We start from the raw sequence: 19,582 nt of genomic DNA, 5'->3' as shown, positions 1-19,582 counted from the left end.
CTTTGTCTTGAGTTCCTAAAACCACTGGAATTTCTTAAGTGATAGTGTCTTTTGTTACTGATCCCCTCTGATAACTTCTGAGTTTATGCTAATGATTGCTAAGGTTGGGTCCCCTGGATATCCTCTTGATGGGACCAGTCTACAGAGAGACCAAGTGATTACAGGGCTGGAACTTTCAGCCCCACCTACTGACCTACAGAAAGAGGGTTGAGGGCTGGAGATTAAATTCTATAGAAACTTTTGAACAAGATCTGATGAGCTTCCATGTTGCCCAAATCTCATCCTATGCATTTCTTCATCTGCATTTTTAAAAATGTCTTTTATAATAAACTGGCAAACATAATTAAAGTGTTTAACTGAGTTCTGTGAGCTGTCCAAGTAAACTATCAAATTAAGGAGAGGGGCTATGGAAACTCCAATTTATAACTGGATAGGTCACAATCTGGGACTTGCAATTGGCATTTGAAGTAGGGGACAGTCTTGTGGGACTGAGCCTTTAACCCTTTAACATGTGAAATCTGATACAATTTCGAGTATAGTGTCAGAATTGAACTGAATTATAGGATTCTTAGGTGCTATCTGCTGGCAAGTTGCTTGGTGTGGGAAAAAATACCCACAAATCTGGTCACAAAGGTGTTCTGTGTTGAGTAGAGTGTACAAAGAACAAAAACATTGTTGTTTTTCCTCGTACATCGGCATTCTTTTATTTTCCTAGAGGATGGTAGGGTTCAGTTTATTAAAGTTACAAATTTAAAACTAGTTCTCAAACTTTAAATTTCAGATTACACATGTTATTATATTGATAAGTGTACCACAGTTAAGTACTTTTAAAAAATGTTTAATAATTTTGGTCCCATTTATAAACTTTGTTAATTCAACATCTTCAAACATTTTAAACCATGTTCATCAACTTAATATATCAGATATTCTTTTTAATTTCTGCAATTGTCTAAGTTACATAAATCTTATTTTAGTGGCTTATATCCTTCAAGCATAATAAATCTAAAGCTCTCTTAGACATTCCAATATTCTGTGTAAAATTAAGACTCAATTAAAATTCTTAGTCAAATACTCAATTATTTATTTAAAATAGGATGTATAAGTGTGTCATTCTAACCAGTCAAAATTTCTTAAACATTCCAAGTATGTACAATGTAAATTATGCACATATTTCTTGTTAGCTTCATCTATTATTTGCATGATTCTTATTCCATTAAGCTTGTCTGTACTTAACTGGGTTAATCAGAGATTTCTAGTAAGTGTAAGACTGCTAGCTGCAGATTTTCTGAGCCATTCGTCCCACTGCACATGCTTTTAAAAATTATTATTCTCACCTGTAAACCCAGCACTTTGGGAGGCCAAGGCAGGCAGATCACCAGGTCAGGAGATCAAGACCATCCTGGCCAACATGGTGAAACCCCATCTCTATTAAAATACAAAAAATTAGCTGGGCATGGTGGTGTGGCCTGTAATCCCAGCTACTCGGGAGGCTAAGGAAGGGGACTCGCTTGAACCCAGGAGGCGGAGGCTGCAGTGAGCCAAGGTCGCAACACTGCACTCCAGCCTGGGGACAGAGCAAGACTCTGTCTCAAAAAAAAAAAAAACAAAGAAAAAAATTATTATTCTGATATTTGTTACTAATTTTAAACATCAGTCAAATTTTCATTTTTTCCTATATATTAAATTACCAATTATCTATATCATTCATGAATATAATTAGTTGGTTCTACCTAGATATACTCACATCAATATGTGATTGAAAACTGGTTCTTCTGAGTTATTTTGAACTCTTAAAATAAAATAACATATAGGTTGTCTAAAATTACAAAATAAGTCATATTTCATTTTACTCTCGTTATGCAGGTTATTGTATAGCATCTTGTTTTCCTTGAATAGCATTTTGTTTTCCTTAAATAAATAAAACCATCTTGTTTTCCTTAAATTCTTTTCCACAAGAATCTCTTATCTTTAGAGATTATTAATGATACGTGATAAATAGGTCTATAATGCCATTGCGATGGTTCACATTAGGTGTCAACTTGAATGGAATGAAAGATGCCTAGGCTGGTAAAGTATCGTTTCTAGGTGTGTCTGTAAGGATGTTGCCAGAGGAGACTGACATTTGAATATGTGGACTGGGAGAGGGAGACCCACCCAATCCACCATCCAGTCAGCTGCCAATGTAGCTAGAACAAAGCAGGTGAAGAAGGTGGGATAACCTTGCTTGCTAAGTTTTCTGGCTTCTTTCTTTTTCCTGTGCTGGTTGACTCCTTTCACTCCTCCTGCCCTTGGATACCCAACTCCAGGTTCTTTGGCCTTTGGACTCTGGAACTTGCACCGGTGGGTTGCTGGTGGCTCTCAGGCCTTTGACCACAGACTGAAGGCTGCACCGTCGGCTTCCCTGGTTTTAAGGCTTTCAAAATGGACTCACACTCAGACTGAGCCACTACTGGCTTCTCCCTTCCCCAGCTTGCAGAAGTCCTATGGTGGGACTTTGTCTTATAATCACATGAGCCAATTCTCCCTAATAACTCCCTTTCATATATACATATATCCTATTAGTTTTGTCCCTCTGAGTAATACAGCCACCCTACAAATAAAATGAGTAGTCTATCTTACCTTTGTGGAGGAGGGACACTGGGTGACCATGATCTAGTCCTTCCTATAACATCTACTCGATGAGGAGACCCTGACGGTGAACAATGGTTTGATGACATTACTTGTTCTGGCACTGACAATGTTGAGCTTTGAAGATCTCGACCATCACGTCGATAATCTAAAGGTACAAAATTAATAAATATTATAGTTATATATATACACTAAGTCCTTTGTATCTTTTGTACTTTACTCAAAAACAAAATGTTGGTGAAGTTGAAAGACTTCTAATATATTCAATATAAAGTATAAAGGATAAACCATAATATTATGACAAAACATTTTATGAATACAAAATTAAAAAGGAATGACAGATATCCAAATATTTAAATAGTTACTATATCTAAGGCATTATGCTGGGTAAAGCTTTTACATAAACTTAGACTAAAATTTTACATACAGTTAATCATCTCCAATAAAAGACTCAAATTTATTCTAAAATATTTTCATCTCTTCAATGACCTAGAAAAGCTTCAAATAATTCTTAACAATTGTTATTTAAAATTATTAAGCTCATAAAAAACTCCTAAACATTAAGATCATTTCTTTAAGTCATGAAAGTTTTAGAAAACACCCCGAATACCATTTGTAGTACATGTGTAAATGGCTTTTGCTTTTTTTTTTTTTAAATGAGATGGAGGTCTCACTATGTTGCTTAGGCTAGCCTCAAATGACCCTTCCACCTCAGCCTCCCAAGTAGCTGGAACCACAGGCCCATGCCACTGCACCTGGCTGCCATTTTTCTTACAGTATATGACAGGGCTGATATACAGTAGAAGTCTGAGAATAAAAATACGACAAATCAGAGGAAAGTAACAGCCCAGTGATTTGACACATTTACACAAAGAATATTAGAAGAGATACTATCTAAAAGAGTACTAGAAAGCAATTGGTGTTGTGGACAGATGGAAGGAAAGTAGAAGGACTTCTAAGTTGGCAGAAAAACAACAGTTCAATGTGGGGCAGCAGTATGGAAATGAGCAGGAAAAGTAAGTTTGACTCAAGTTGTAGATATCTAAAACATCATGAGGTTGGTAATGGAAAGAGCCTGAAAATTCCTGAGCAGGAAGTAATATTATCACCACCACCACCATTATCTTCATCATACTCTTTGTGGTTATTATTAATTGATGTTTTACTATGTGCTAGGAACCCTGCTATGCACTTTAAAAAAGTGTTCTGTTATGACATTTGCTTCAGAAATAACTCAGAAACAACTGTTCATATGTGATATTTCCTATCCTGATAATGTTTTACAGTATTATCTCACATTAGATTCCCTAGAAACAAGGATTCACATGCACATAGATAAGTGAAGTAGTGTCCTCAGGAAAAAGGAGAAGAGCAGAATAGGGTAAGAAAAAAGGGAAGAAACTAAGCAATGATGTATTCTCAGTCTGATCCAATTGTATGCTCTGAAACATGAACGATTGCCCAGGGTTGGTCTGACTTCAAGGTAAGAGGCCTGGATTTTTGTACTCCTGTGCTAGCCACTCACTGGCTAAAGACTGCCAGTGGAGAGTCGGCAAGGTGTTTAACCTTATGGATGAGGTGGTTCCCATTTGACCAGGCAATTCTTCAGAGAGAGGGACAGCTGTGAGTTGTTAACAACCAACACTCCCCGTAACTGGATGAGTAAACGAGCTGGTAAAGGGGATAAGGGTGGAACATCAACAGTGTCCACTACAACTTCCAAATAATTGCAGCTGAATGTAAAGTACACTAACACAGCGGGATGCAGCAAACCAGAGAAATACAGAACTGCACACAATGCCCATTCATCCCAAGAATCTCATGTTCCTCCTTTTGGCTCTTTGGTCACAAACTCTGTCTTAGATATATGTACTGAGTGAATCTTTACTGGTGTTTGTGGATAGTCCCCTTGAGTTCATAACTTTGCAGACTTATCCTTCTTTCCATCTAGATATACTACTTTCATCTAGATACCTTCATTTTATTTTAGACTCCTATTATATAGTAAATATTTTTATTGCTTAAAATTTAACATGACTTTTTAATTGTGTTATTTTAATTTTACTCTTCAGTTTTCAAAGCTGCATGAGTTTTGAATGGTCTTTCCTAACCTTTTTTTTCCAGAGCTCTGTTGTTTTTAGTCCATGATTTTGCACAGCATAAGGTTTTCCCAGGAACACATACACTATATAATAGAAAACAACTCTGCCAAGAAGATATTACCTCCATTTTCATTTGAGAAAACAGAGGTAAAAAAAATCTAAATTAAGTGTCAAATACCAGGGTTGAGACTTAAAAGAAGATATTTCTGACTCCAGTGCTCTCACTGTGTCCCAATACTACATTCTGCTCTGATGATGGAAGTAATACTTTAGGAAGATGAAGCTGACATCAGTATACAATTCATACTGAAGGTTAGAGAGATTGCAACAAGATTAATTGTTCTTATAAAACTTAGAACAGTATTGTCCAACAGAACTCTAAAATGATGGAATGTTCTTCTATCAGTGCTGTCCAATTTGGTAGCCACTAGACATACATGACTATTGAGCATTTGAAATCTGGATGGTATAATGAGAATCTAAAATTTAAACATGTTTATTTTAAGTTCCTTTAAATAACCACATACAGCTAGTGGCTATATATACTATACATTTAGTAAAACAGAACAAGAAAAAGGAAAATCAAAATACCAGAAGAGGAGGACATTTTGTAATTTTATATAGGGTGGTTAGACTAGATAACACAAATTGAGAAGGTGACATTTCAGAAAGAATTGAATGAGATGTTTTCCCAAGCTGATAAACACAGTGAGAAGGGTTCCAAGACAAGTGAAAAGGCCCCAAGGTAGCAGTGCATCTCACATGTTCACAGAACAGCAGGGAGGATAGGGTGCTTGGAGTGGAGCAAGTGATGAAGAGCAGATATTGGAGACATTTGGAGGGAAGAGGGAAGATTATGTAGAGGCTTGTACATTATTGCAAACATTTTGGCATTTAATCTGAGTGATTTTAACCCATTAGCGGGTTTTAAGCAGAAATTGTGCATGCTTTAACTTTTGCTTAAGGCTAGACAAGGTAGTAAATCATACATGCAATAACAGCAGCTTGAACTAGGATAATGGAGATTATGGAAGTGGATGTATTTTGAAGGCATAGCAATAAAGACAATTTTGTGAAAGATTTGAGAGACAAGAGAGAAAAAGAAGAGACAAGAACAAATCTAAAATTCTGACTCAAGGAGAAGAATGAAGTTATCAAATGACATGGTTTGGTGGAAAGGATCAAAAGTTTAGTTTTGGACATGTTAAGCTGGAGATATCTACTACATTTCCAAGTGAAGATGTCAGGTGGGCAGTAAACTATAAAGATTTAAAGAAAAAATAAGTAGAATTGACTGGAGATATACATTTGGGAGTTTTAGCATATAGATAACTATTTAAAGGCATGGGACTTTAAACAGACTTGAGATCACTACAAGAAGGAGTAAGAGAGAGGAAAGATCCAAGAATAGAGTTCAGGCCATGCCAACATGAATCAATTACATTTTGTGACTAGATAAAAAAGCAAAAAAAGAGCAACAATTAATGCACCTTAACTTTTTAATTTAGCCTATTAGGAAGTCAAGAGTATGCTACTGGCTGGCCATGGTGGCTCATGCCTGTAATTCCAGCACTTTGGGAGGCCAAGGTGGGAAGATCCCTTGAGGTCAGGAGTTCAAGACCAGACTGGCCAAATGGTGAAATCCCATCTCTACTAAAAATACAAAATTAGCTGGGAATGGTGGCACGTGCCTGTAATGCCAGCTACTGAGGAGGCTGAGGCAGAAGAATTGCTTGAACACAGGAGGTGGAGGTTGCGGTGAGCCAAGATCACACCACTACACTCCAGCCTGGACCACAGAGCAAGACTCTGTCTCAAAAGGAAAAACAAAAAACAAAAAAACAAAAAAACTATACTACTAAGATAAGAGTAAGAAAAGTTTATTGAGGTTGACTAGTTTGGAGAAGGGGAATGAGGGTAGTTTCAGTTGCATAGGTCAAATATTAAATATGTTGAAAAGAATCTTGAGAAAGATGTTAGGACTGTTGCTAAACATTTGGAAGTCATTTATAAAAAGATCATCATTATAACCCAAGGAAAGATTACATACATAGATAGAAAAGAAGTCTGGTTACTGACTTTAAGAGATACTACTGAGAAAAGGAGAAGTTACTTCAAGAACTCAAATGATGCAGTCACATGGAGATTAAAAATAAATATACAAGTATCTCTCCAAAATTAGACATAATTAAATCCTCAACCTTTTCAATGGGAAAGAAATTATTTACATTTGTATGTATTGTTTCAGGTCACAGTAGAAAATAATTCTAAAATTTTACATGACTAGATTTGGTATTTTATCTATATGTAGTCTATTCAAGTTGTGAAGTGCATCAATAGGTTAAAAGGGATGGTCTATAACCATTCCCATTCCTGTTGCTCAGTATACTGTCGGGGCAAATAGAATTGCTAACTTGGGAAAAATTTCCATATCAAAGTTTCAACTTACTTTAAAGAATATTAACAATGCAAATGTCAAAGTTACTTCTGACTTAAAAAGACTTGGTATCAGAATAAGCCAAATAAAGAACACATGGAGGAACTTCTAGTTTCTAAGGAGCTTGTAATGTTTTCACTCTGTCCTAACAACAAATAAAAAGCTGAACAGACTGAAAAAGCAACAAATTTTCTTGGATCTGTAAAAGAGGGATGACACAGGGCAAACAACTGCCCCCAAGATTGAAGAGACAGACAGGTGAAAACAGGGAGTCACAGCTTTTGGAGAAGATACTCATGAGGTGAAAGCAGTGTGGGAACCAGTGCCAGAGTAGGAAAACTTGACCTTCAAATGACAAATTGCTAGAGGATCAGTTAAGAACAAGTCTGAGAGTTATAAGCTCCACGGGAACCTAGTCATTGAGGTCTCCTACAATATTGTTAGACTTACCTCTAAGAACTCCACCAGGTTCCCACAGTAAATATTGAAGAAAAATCTCCTCTTGTTTCCGGGAGGGAGAGGGAAACAGGAACCATTTTGAAATACTCCAGAATGCTCTGCTTTTCTTAACAAGACTTTCCCTCAGGGGAAACTAATTAACTAAAGCCTAACCAACCTGGGAGAAGGGAAATACCCAAATCTAGTCCACTCTTGCCTTCCACACAGGAGAAGGAAACAATTCCAGCCCACTCTAACCATCTTGTTCCACCTAAGGGAGGAGGGAAAAAATGAGAACCACTTGTAATTTTCACAATCCGCAGGTTCACTAAGACTGAGACCTAATTGTAGGAATATAGAATGCTTCCCTTTCCCCACCTTACCAGCACATTACTAAAGGCTTATTTACATCAATTTCTTTTAACCAGCACATCATGTCTGCCTATCGATAAAAAGTTATCAAGAAAAAACAATTACAGGCTGGGGATGGTGGCTCACCATTTTGGAAGGCTAAGGCAGGTAGATTACTTGAGGCCAGGAGTTGAAGACCGGTCTGGGCAACATGGAGAAAACCTGTCTCTATTAAAAAATACAAAAACTAACTGGACATGATGGTGCACACCTATGGTCCCAGCTAGTAAGGAGGCTGAAGCGGGGAGACTCACTTGAGCCTGGGAGGCAGAGGTTGCAGTGAGTTGGGATAGTGCCACTGCCCTCCATCCTGGGTGACAGAGTGAGCCCTTGTCAAAAAAAGAAACAGAGAAAGAGAGAGAGAGAGAGAGACAGAGACAGAAAGAAAGAGAGAAAGAAAGAGAGAAAGGAAGGAAGGAAGGAAGGAAGGAAGGAAGGAAGGAAGGAAGGAAGGAAGGAAGGAAGGGAGAAAGAATTACATACCAAAAGGCAAAAACAATTTGGGTAAAAAGAGCAAGTGTCAGAATCAGATATAGCAGGAATGCTGGATTTATAAGACTGAGAATTTAAAACCACTATGATTAATATATGAAGGGCTCTAATAAACAAAGTGGACAGCTTGCAGGAACAGATGAGCAATGTAAGCAGAAAGACAGAAATTCTAAGAGCTAAAAAGAAATGCCAGAGATAAAAGAAATACCTGTAATAGAAACGAAGAATGCCTTTGATGGGCTTATTAGTAGACTGAACACAGCTGAGAAAAGAATCTCTGAACTTGAGGATATGTCAATAAAAACTTCAAAAATTGAAAAGCAAAGAGAATAAGGACTGAAAAAATAACAGAAAAGAACATTCAAGAATTGTAGAACAACTACACAAGGTATAACATATTTGTAATGAGAATACCAGATAGAGAAGAAAGAGAGAAAGAAACAGAAGATTTGAAAGAATAATGATTGAAAATTTCCCCAAATTAATGTCAGGAACCAAGCCACAGACTACAGATCTAGGGAGCTCAGAGAACACCAAGCAGGACAAATGCAAAATAATAACAACAACAGAGAGAAAAAAGAAAAACTATTGAAAGAAGACAGAGAAAAAGAAAAAAACACTCCTCTGTAGAAGAACAAAGATAAGAATTACAAATGATTTTTCTAGAAAAGCTACGCAGCAAGTAAGAAGAGAGCGGAGTGAAATATTTAAAGGCTTGGGAGAAAAAAACCACCAACCTAGAATCCTATGACCTGTGAAATTATCCTTCAAAAGTGAAGGAGAAAGAGACTTTCACAGACAAACAAAAATTTGGAATTTGTTGCCAGTAGAACAATATTACAAGAAATATTAAACTGATTTTCTTTAGAGAGAAGGAAAAAAACATAGCTCAGAATTTCAAAGCTACATATTGAAAGAAAGAACACTGAAGAAGGAATAAATGAAAGTAAAATTGAAAACTTTTATTTTTCTTATTCTTAATTTATCTAACAGATAAGAATTTATTCAAAGTAATAATAGCAACTATGTATTCAATTATGTATGCTTAAATTTAAGTCAAATGAATGACAGCAATGATACAAGAAGTGGGAGGAAGAAATTGGGATTTTCTAAGTATATGATACTAACACTACCTATGAAAAATTATTTGAAAGCGGACTTGTATTAATTGCAAATGGCTACTACAAACTCTAGAATACCTACCCAAAAAAAGGTAAGGAAAAGAAGTATAACTGATATGCCAAGGAAGGAAAGACAACAGAATCATATGAAATCCTCAATTAAAAAAAAAAAAAACTGAAAAGAATAGAAGACAAAATAAACAAAGAAAACAGTAGCAAAAACAGTAGATATTAATCCAACTATATCAATAATCATTTTAAACGTAACTCACTTAAACGCACTAACTAAAGGAGACTGTCAGAGTCAATTAAAAAAAGAGGCTCAACTATATAAGAAACCCACTTTAAATGAAAACAATCATATAAATTAAATGAATGAAAAAAAAGTACTATGGTAATACTAATCAAAAGAAGTCAGGAGTAGGCAGGGCATGATAATCCCAGCACTTTGGGAGGCTGAGGTGGGCAGATCACCTAAGGTCAGGAGTTTGAGACCAGCTTGGCCAACATGGTGAAACCTCATCTCTACTAAAAATACAAAAATTAGCCAGATGTGGTGGCCCATGCCTGTAGTCTCAGCTACTCAGGAGGCTGAGATGGGAGAATTGCTTGAACCCAGGAGGTGGAGTCTGCAGTGTGCTGAGATTGTACCACTGCATTCCAGCCGGGGGCCTAAGTGACAGAGCCAGAGCCAGACTCTGTTTAAAAAAAAAAAAAAAAAAAAGGCAGGAGTAGGAAGAAAGCAGAAGCAGGTACATTAATTTTAGATAAAGCTGACATGACAGCAAAAAAGTTATCAGGGATAAAGAAGGACATTCCATAAAGATAAAGGAGCCAATTCTTCAAGAAGACATAACAATTCATAATGTGTATACCTCTAACAAGAAGAGTATCAAAATATGTCAGGCAAAAACTGATAGAAGGACATAGAGAAATAGAAGAATCCACCATTATAGTTGGAGATTACCACACCCCTCTGTCAGAAATGAACAGATCCGCTTTAGCCTGATACGCAGAGGTTGCAGTAAGCCAAGATTGCACCACTGCATTCCAGCCTGGGTGATAGAGCCAGACCCTGTCTCAAAAAGCAAAACAAACAGGCTGGACATGGTGGCTCATGCTTGTAATCCCAGCACTGTGGGAGGCTGAGGCTGGTGGATTACGTGAGGTCAGGAGTTCGAGACCCACCTGACCAAAATGGAGAAATCCTGTCTCTACTAAAAATACAAAAAAAAAAAAATTAGCCAGGCGTGGTGGTGCACGCCTGTAATCCCAGCTACTTGGGAGGCTGAGGCAGGAGAATCACTTGAACCTGGGAAGCGGAGGTTGCAGTGAGCTGGGATCACACTGTTGCACTCCAGCCTGGACAACAAGAGTGAAACTCTATCTCAAAACAAACAAACAAACAAAAAAACAGATCAAGCAGGCAGAAAATCAGTAAGAAGATAAGTGAACTCAAAAACACCATCAACTGGATATAATCAACATTTATGGACTACATCATCAAAAATTAGCAGCATACACATTCTTCTTAAGTTCACCTGGAACATTCACTAAAATAGAGCATATTCTGGGTTATAAAACACACCTTAGCAAATTAATTTTTAAAACATACAATGCTGCTCTGAGTCTACAATGACAATAAATTAGAAAGCAGTAACAGAAACACAACTGCAAAATCCCCAAGTATGTGCATATTAAATAATATACTTCTAAATAACACATGGGGCAAGAAAGAAATCTCAAGAGAAATTTAAAAATATCTTTAAATAAATAAAAATGAAAACAATTTATCAAAATTTGTGGGATGCAGTGAAAGCAGCACTTAGAAGAAAATTTATAGTACTGAATGTATATGTATATTAGAAAAAAAGGAATACCTAAAATCAATAATCTAAATTTCTATCTCAGAAATATAGAAAAAGAGGAGCAAATTAAATGCAAAGTAAGCAGTTAGCCGGGCGCGGTGGCTCACGCCTGTAATCCCAGCACTTTGGGAGGCCGAGACGGGCGGATCACAAGGTCAGGAGATTGAGACCATCCTGGCTAACACAGTGAAACTCCGTCTCTACTAAAAAAAAAAAAAAAAAAAAAAAAAAAAAAAAAAAAAAAAAAAAATAAATAGTAGAATTAGGGTCCATAAAATTGAAAACAGAAAATCAATAGTGAAAATCAACAAAACCAAAATCTGGTTCTTTGAAAAGATTAATAGAATAAATTAGCCTCTAGCCACGCTAATTAAGAGAAAGAGGATATAAAAATTGCTAATATCAGAAATGAAAAAGGGGACATCACTACAGATCCCATGGACATTAAAAGGATAATAAAGGAATATTATGAAAACTCTATGCCCACAAATTTGATAATGTAGATGAAACTAGACCAATTCCTTGAAAGACACAGTTATGTCAAACTCAAACAAAAATAGACAACCTGAACAGGCCTACATCTATTAAATAAATTGAATCAATAATTAATATCCTTCTAAAATGGAAAGCAACAAAGTCCAGATGGGTTCACTGGTGAATTCTACCAAACATTTAAGAAATAAATTATTCCACTTTTCTCCAATCTTTTTCAGAGAACAGAACCAAAGAGACTACTCTCTAACTCATTTTATAAGGCCAGTATTACCTCAATATCAAAACCAGACAAAGACATTAAAAGAAAAGAACATATCTCTCATGAACATCAATGCAAAAATTATCAATGTAATGTTAGCACACTGAATCCAACAATGTATAAAAGGAATTATACACAATAAGTGGGATTAATCTTGGATACCCAAAGCTGGTTCCACATTCAAAAATCAATTAATGTAATCCACCACATCATCAGGCTATAAAGAAAATCACATGACTAAATCAATAGATGGAGAAGAGACAATCTGACAACATCCTGAATTTACTAAAAACTCCCAGTACACTAGGAATATGGGGGATCTTCTTCAAGCGGATGTAGAATATCTACAAAAAAACCCTACAGCTAACATCATATTTACCAGTAAAAAAAGAACTCAAAACTTTCCCACTGAGATCAGAAACAAGGTAAGTATGTCCACTCTCACCACTTGCATTCAACACTGTACTGGAAGTACTTTGATAATTCAATAAGAAAGAAAAGAAAATACATGCATACAGATTAGGGAGAAAGAAATAAAACTCTTTTTGTGATGCCATGATTGTCGATGTAAAAACACAAAAGAATTGAAACAAATAAACAAAAAGCTCCAGGAACTAATAAGTGAGTATAGAAATGTTGTAGGATATAAGGTTAATATTCCAAAGTCAATACCTTTCCTATATATGAGCAATGAACAAGTGAAATTAAAAATGCAACACCATTTACATTAGCAGTCCCCAACAATGAAATACTTAGGTATAATCTGACAAAATATATATGAGATCTACATGAGAAAAATAACAAAACTCTGATGAATGAAATAAAAAAGAACTAAATAAATAGATATTCCATATAAAGAAATACTCAATATTGTCAAGATGTCCAATCTTCCCAACTTGACCTACAGATTCAAAGCAATCTCAGTCAAAATCTCAGCATATCAATTTGTGGAGTCTAATAACCAGATTCCAGAGTTCATATGGAGAAGCAAAAGACAGAAGATTCAACACAGTATTGAAGGAGAAGAACAAAGTTGGAGAATTGACACTGACTTTTCAATACTTACAATGAAATTACAGTGATCAAGTCACTGTGGTACTGATTGGTCAACGAATAGACAAATAAATCAATAGAACATATAGACAGCCTAGAAATAAGCTGATATAAATATATTGAACTGATCTCTGGCAACATAAAAGCAAAAGCAATACAATGGAGCAATGATGGTCTTTTCAACAAATCGTGCTGGAACAATTGGATGTCAACATGCAAAAAAGGGAACCTAGATGCAGACATTACACTCTTCAAAAATTTAACTCAAAATGCATCATATATGTAAATATAAAATGCAAAATAATAAAACTCCTAGAAGGTAACATAGGAGAAAACATAAATAACCTTGGGTATTGCGATAAATTTTTAGATATAATAGTGTAGGCATGATTGATGAAAGAAATAATTAATAACCTGAATTTCACTGAAATTAAAACTGCCCTGCAAAAGACAATGTCAAGAGAATTCCTGCTTTACAGAAGAGAGAAAATATTTGTAAAAGACACATTTTATAAAGGACTGTTGTCCAAAATATACAGAGAACTCTTAAAACTCAACAAGAAAACAAACAACCCAATGAAAAAAAAATGGGCCAAAGACCTGAACAGACACCTCACCAAAGAAATTAAATAGATGGCAAATAAGCATATGAAAAGATGTTTAACCTCATATGTCATCAGGCAAATGCAAACAAAAACAATGAGATACCACTATACACCCACTGGAATGGTCAGAACACTGACAACACCAAACGCTGGCAAGATGTGGAACAACAGGAACTCTTATTCATTGCTGATGGGAAAGCAAAATGGTACAGATGTTTTGGAAGTTTCTTACAAAACTATACTCTTACCATACGATCCAGCAATTGTGCTGGTTGGCATTTGCGAAAAGGAGTTGAAAAGTTATGTACACACAAAAACCTGCAAACAGATGTTTATAGCAGCTTTATTTATAATTGCCAAAGCTTGGAAGCAACCAAGATGCCCTTCAGTAGATGAATCAATGAACAAACTGTGGTATATCCAGACAGTGGAATATTATTCAGCACTAAAAATAAATGAGCTATCAAACCATGAAAAGACAAAGCATATTACTAAGTGAAAGATGCCTGTCTAAAAGGCTACAAACTGTATGATTCCAACTATATGACATTCTGGAAAAGGCAAAACTATGGAGACAGTAAGAAGATCAATAATTGCCAGGGGTTAGGAGAAAGGGAAAGATGAATTTTTAAGGCAGTGAAAATATTCTGCATGATATATAATGATGGATACATGTCATTATCCATTTGTCCAAACCCAATGAATGTTTGACACCAAGAGTGAGCCCCCGTGTAAACTATGGACCATGGGTGATTATGATGTGTCAAAGTAGGTTCATCAGTTGTAACAAACATACCAGTTTGGTGGAGGAGGTTGATAATGGGAGAGGGTATGAATGTGTTCGGGTAGGAAGACATATGGGAAATCTGTATACCTTCCTCTCAATTTTGCTATAAACTAATGCTGCCCTAAAATTTAAAAAAACACATGCAAAATATTACTTCTGGCATAGTTAGTTTTTGAGACATCTGCCTTGCAAGCTTAGAAAAACTGAATAAGTTGGTCGAAACAGTTCCTACTTAAGAACAATTTTGGGCCGGGCGTGGTGGCTCAAGCCTGTAATCCCAGCACTTTGGGAGGCCGAGACGGGCGGATCACAAGGTCAGGAGATCGAGACCATCCTGGCGAACATAGTGAAACCCCGTCTCTACTAAAAAATACAAAAAAAACTAGCCGGGCGAGGTGGCGGGCGCTTGTAGTCCCAGCTACTTGGGAGGCTGAGGCAGGAGAATGGCGGGAACCCGGGAGGGGAAGCTTGCAGTGAGCTGAGATCCGGCCACTGCACTCCAGCCTGGGTGACAGAGCAAGACTCCGCCTCAAAAAAAAAAAAAAAAAAAAAAAAAAAAACAATTTTGATAGCTCAGGTTTATTATGAATGATTGTAATTGATACTCTGAATTTGACCTTATTCAATGTGCAATTGGAAAGAAATCTCTGCATATAAGCAACAAACTATCAATAGATTTTGCTGGTTTATTGACTCATACTATGTGTTTAAATATTATTAAGAGAGGTGGGGTGTGCATTTTGTACATGTATACACTGCATTTCACATGCGGGTTGCTTTACCCAGAAAATATATTATTTATTTTATCTGGTGGCCCTTACATTATTTGATAAGCTACTGATTAAAGCATTTATTCTCTATTAAAACTCAATATTAGAGCTGTAAAATGAAAAGGCCATAAAGAAGAAATGTAAGAAAAATATTTAACAGAATGAATATATGTTTAAGTCTTGGTTATCATAAGTCTTACGTAAATGTAATTCCTACAGCATTTACTCAAGTGATGGGTTATGAAAAAAAAACTACATGTACCATAATTTCAGAAACTACAATACCATCATACTAATTTTTGAGTACTAAAGGTATTGTTAAAGTGTAGTATATCCAAAATTTAACTGGGCTTAGAAAAAATAAGGGACTAGTTAGTCCTAGTTAGTACACACAATAGGTAAGGTGCCCTAGTTAGTGACCCTAGTCAGTACACACACTAGGTAGTGTGCACCTGTAGTCCCAGCTACTGGTGAGGCTGAGGTGAGAGGGTCAAATGAGCCTGGGGAAATTGAGGATACAGTGAGCTGTGATTGCACTACTGCACTCCAGCCTGGGCAACAGAGTGAGATCCTGTCTGAAAAATCAATCAATCAATCAATAAAAAATAAAGTGTAGTATATCATTAAAAATCTATTTCTCAAAATCACATTGGATTTCAAAATAGCAAAAAATAGGATATTTCATGGCAGTCTTTTCAGTCTTATTAAATGATTCACCAGACAGTTTCTGACTGGAAAAATAATAATAACAATAATGTCAAGACAGGAAAGAATGTTTTTCATATTAAGAGACTTAATGAATCCAGAGTAAGCACTTTGAGTTCAAAGTGGGGAGGGTTTCTAAACACAATTCTGTAGTATCAAAAAATTATTCCAGAAACTATTAACACAAATAAATGAAAAATAAACAATTTTATCAAAAAATACAACTCCTTTTATAGAAGGGAAAAACTTAAAATGATCATATTAAATAAATACTTCTCTGTTATCTTGAAAACAGAAAATAAAAGGATAGAAACATCCCAAAACGGCATCAAGATGAACGATCTGAATGGAAATAATTTGGATGAAGAAAACCTGATGGACTAGATATTTACAAAAGATAAGAAATGGAATAGTCAAATAACAAAGGAATAGAATACAAATAGGAAAAATATTTAATGATCTCCAAGAAAGCGATCATGAGAAATATTTCTCAAAACTACTTTATGAGTTTTAACTCTTCTAAACCATAATACATGAAAAGAATTTTTGTAGTCTTATACTGTTCACCCTTAGTACAAAGAAAGGGAAAAAATAGTCATTGAGTTTTTAAAAAGTGGTACAGTGATAAAGGCATGCTAACTGATTTTAACAAAATTGGCAAAAAAAATTATCAATCACTAATGCAACTGTGGCATGTCTTACATATATTTTCTTTAGAGTAAAATTAGTCATAATTATGAAATCTATTAGGTTATTTAACTTCAAAAGGAATAGAATACTTTTTTTTACAATAAGCATATTACATGTAAACATTGTCATCAGAACTTGAGAAAAGATATATACTTACCTAAAATATTAAATCATTGGATAAATTTCTAACTTTAAAATGAGGCAAATACGTTAAACTACAATACTATAATTTCAAAATCTAGCTGTATGTGATATTTAATATAAAACAATTTTAAAGTTTCAAAACTCTCATTTAAATATTTGACATATTTAGATATGGTGGTTACATAAAAAAGATTTCATCTTTTTTCCACCATATTAGTGTAGTATAAAAAAGTCTGAATTATGCAAGAACTCTTCCAATTTATTGTAAAATCCTTATTATTGTCTTAAAATAGAAAATTTATTGAGATCTACTTATATGGCATCTTTCAAGACTATTCAGTCTAATTGGTACAGGTGTTCCAGCAATTGGGATTACTCAGGGGTTTAAGTTGTCATAGGTTGCCATAGGCTGTTTTGGAGGGTGAGGAGGTGAGTTATTTCTTTCTCTTTTACTTATTTACTTTTATGGTAAATGATGATAAATTGTACTCCAGTTTTAATACTATAAAATAATTCTAAAATTCTTACCTGATACCACACCAATTCCATCATCACAGTCATAGTCAGAGACTTCACTATCACTTATTCTCTTTGACCCTATGAAGTAAACAACAGCAATAATTAAAAATTCTGATTATTTAGGGAAGAAAATTCCCCAAACACCTGAAAAACAAATGAAAATATTCTGAATGAATCAGCTAATAACAAAAAATGTGTACAGAAGAAAAGTCATTATGAGCTTATCGTCATTTATTTTCACATACATTTCATGATGTGAGGATATGGGTAATGAGGAGTTAACAATTTATATAATTATTATTCTGGAAATATATAAGATAAAGTTCCTAAATGGTTTAAAGCTTAAAATAACATTAAATACTAAATAATACATGTAAGTTATCCAACACTGATAAAATATATTAGAAAATAGATAAGTCAAGTTAATTTTAGATGCTTATGGATAAAGACACTTAAGATCAGATAAATTTCAAAACACAGTGTGTCATATTCCAATGCATTAATGCGTCTTTTTCTAATATGCATGACCAATACATTGACTATGGTCAATTCCTTATTTTTCATGCTCATGGAGAGAAAGCATAATTCAGAAAGCAAACTCACTTAAGACATCTTAAATATCCTTTAAAAAAAAAAACTATGTAGTTTAGTTATTTCTCTATTGCTTTGAAAAGACAATAAGAAAAAAGTCATTCACAATACTAATACATAAAAATTGTGAATTTTGGTATGTTTTCTATGAAATAAACTAGGAAAGGCACTCATAGTTATTACAATTCAAGAGCACCATGTTTGTGTTTTCCTCACAAAACAAATCTATAGCAAAATTTTTAAATGTGAATCTTACTATGGCAAAAATAGCATCAAACTAAATCAACCAGAGCTTTAAGAGCTAAAGCAGATTGACTACACGCTTAAATATGAAATTATTGCATATAAAAACAAACCTGTGGTTATTTGTTTTTAAATATTTTTCACCTCCATGTGCTTCAGGAACAGACACACCCTACACAACAGAATTCTTTATTAAAGCATTTTTTCCCTTCCTTGGTATCAGAAAACATTTAATGAATGAAGACAGTGTTGCTATTTCAAAAAGATATTGTCTATTTTCTTACAGTACACATTATTTTTTACATGTAAATCAGTTTTATCAGAAAATAAGTGCTTTCATGTATGGTTTATAAAACACTGAGAACTCACATTGCATGAGGTGTCTAAGGCAGAGATCATTAAAATGTCCCAGAATTACCCTCAAGTATTTACAACCTACTCTTGGAGGCACCCGATAAATTTTTTCATTTGTTTATTTTACTACCTGTGCTTTGCCAGCAGGGAAAGTCTCTACTGCCAGAAACTGAAGTTCTCATTTTCTCCTTATAATGGTGAGGAAGAAGACACCTATCTTTTTTATCATATGGCCCTACTGAATGAACTCTTTCTATTATTTTCATTCCAAATGCTTATGTTCATAAAGCTTTAGACATGATCAAATCTGAAGCTTTTATAGCCCCAATAGATATTAAACTAGAATTACCTGACAACATCGCAACAGACTGGGCACAAAAGCATTTACAGAATTCAGACATACATTCTAAAAAGACTTGGGACAGAAGGGGTATCACATGAATGGGCTATTGAGGAGAACTTAAGGAGAATTGCTACCCAGCTTGTCTGTAAATGGGCAAGGATAGGTTTACTACGTCAGGTGCACTCCAGAACAGAAAGATTACAAGTTTTCGGTATTTGTAAAAAATCAGATCAAAAATGACAACAGCAAATGATGTTTATTTTAATCAGCCTTTGTAAGCTGTACCGTGTGTGGGTACATGGGAGAAGTGGCATATTAGTTTGTAAATGCTGCCTCCTTCAAATTTGTATTGATTCCTTTCTAGATTGAGATTTTATCTGTTTGATATTAACCCTATATAAGTTAAACATACTCCAATTCAGTTCCCTCTAATTGTCTCATCTTCCGACATTCTGACGAAAACAGGTTATTAAGTTCAGTATTTTCTTTTAAAATTAGTGGTTTTTTTTTTTTTTTTTTTTTTTTTT

The 19,582-nt window shown here is 35.0% G+C and overlaps 1 protein-coding gene across 17 annotated transcripts in view; it reads right to left on the bottom strand.

Moving 5' to 3' along the window:
* RIMS2 (regulating synaptic membrane exocytosis 2) overlaps nucleotides 1-19,582 on the bottom strand; it is a 780,622-nt gene that overhangs the window by 283,602 nt on the left and 477,438 nt on the right. For all 17 annotated transcript variants that reach the window (XM_017885186.1, XM_017885169.1, XM_017885171.1 and 14 more), the window contains 2 exons: nucleotides 17,534-17,602; nucleotides 2,620-2,776 (listed from right to left, as the gene is read on the bottom strand). In XM_017885186.1, coding sequence (XP_017740675.1) covers nucleotides 2,620-2,776; nucleotides 17,534-17,602 — 226 coding nt within the window. The remainder of the gene's footprint in view (nucleotides 1-2,619; nucleotides 2,777-17,533; nucleotides 17,603-19,582) is intronic.

This window comes from Rhinopithecus bieti, unplaced genomic scaffold, assembly GCF_001698545.2.
Source record: "Rhinopithecus bieti isolate Rb0 unplaced genomic scaffold, ASM169854v2 scaffold_13352, whole genome shotgun sequence".
Taxonomy (NCBI): Eukaryota; Metazoa; Chordata; class Mammalia; order Primates; family Cercopithecidae; genus Rhinopithecus; species Rhinopithecus bieti.
The sequence above is the reverse complement of the archived record's forward strand: the minus strand, read 5'-3'. Positions and strand labels throughout refer to the sequence as shown.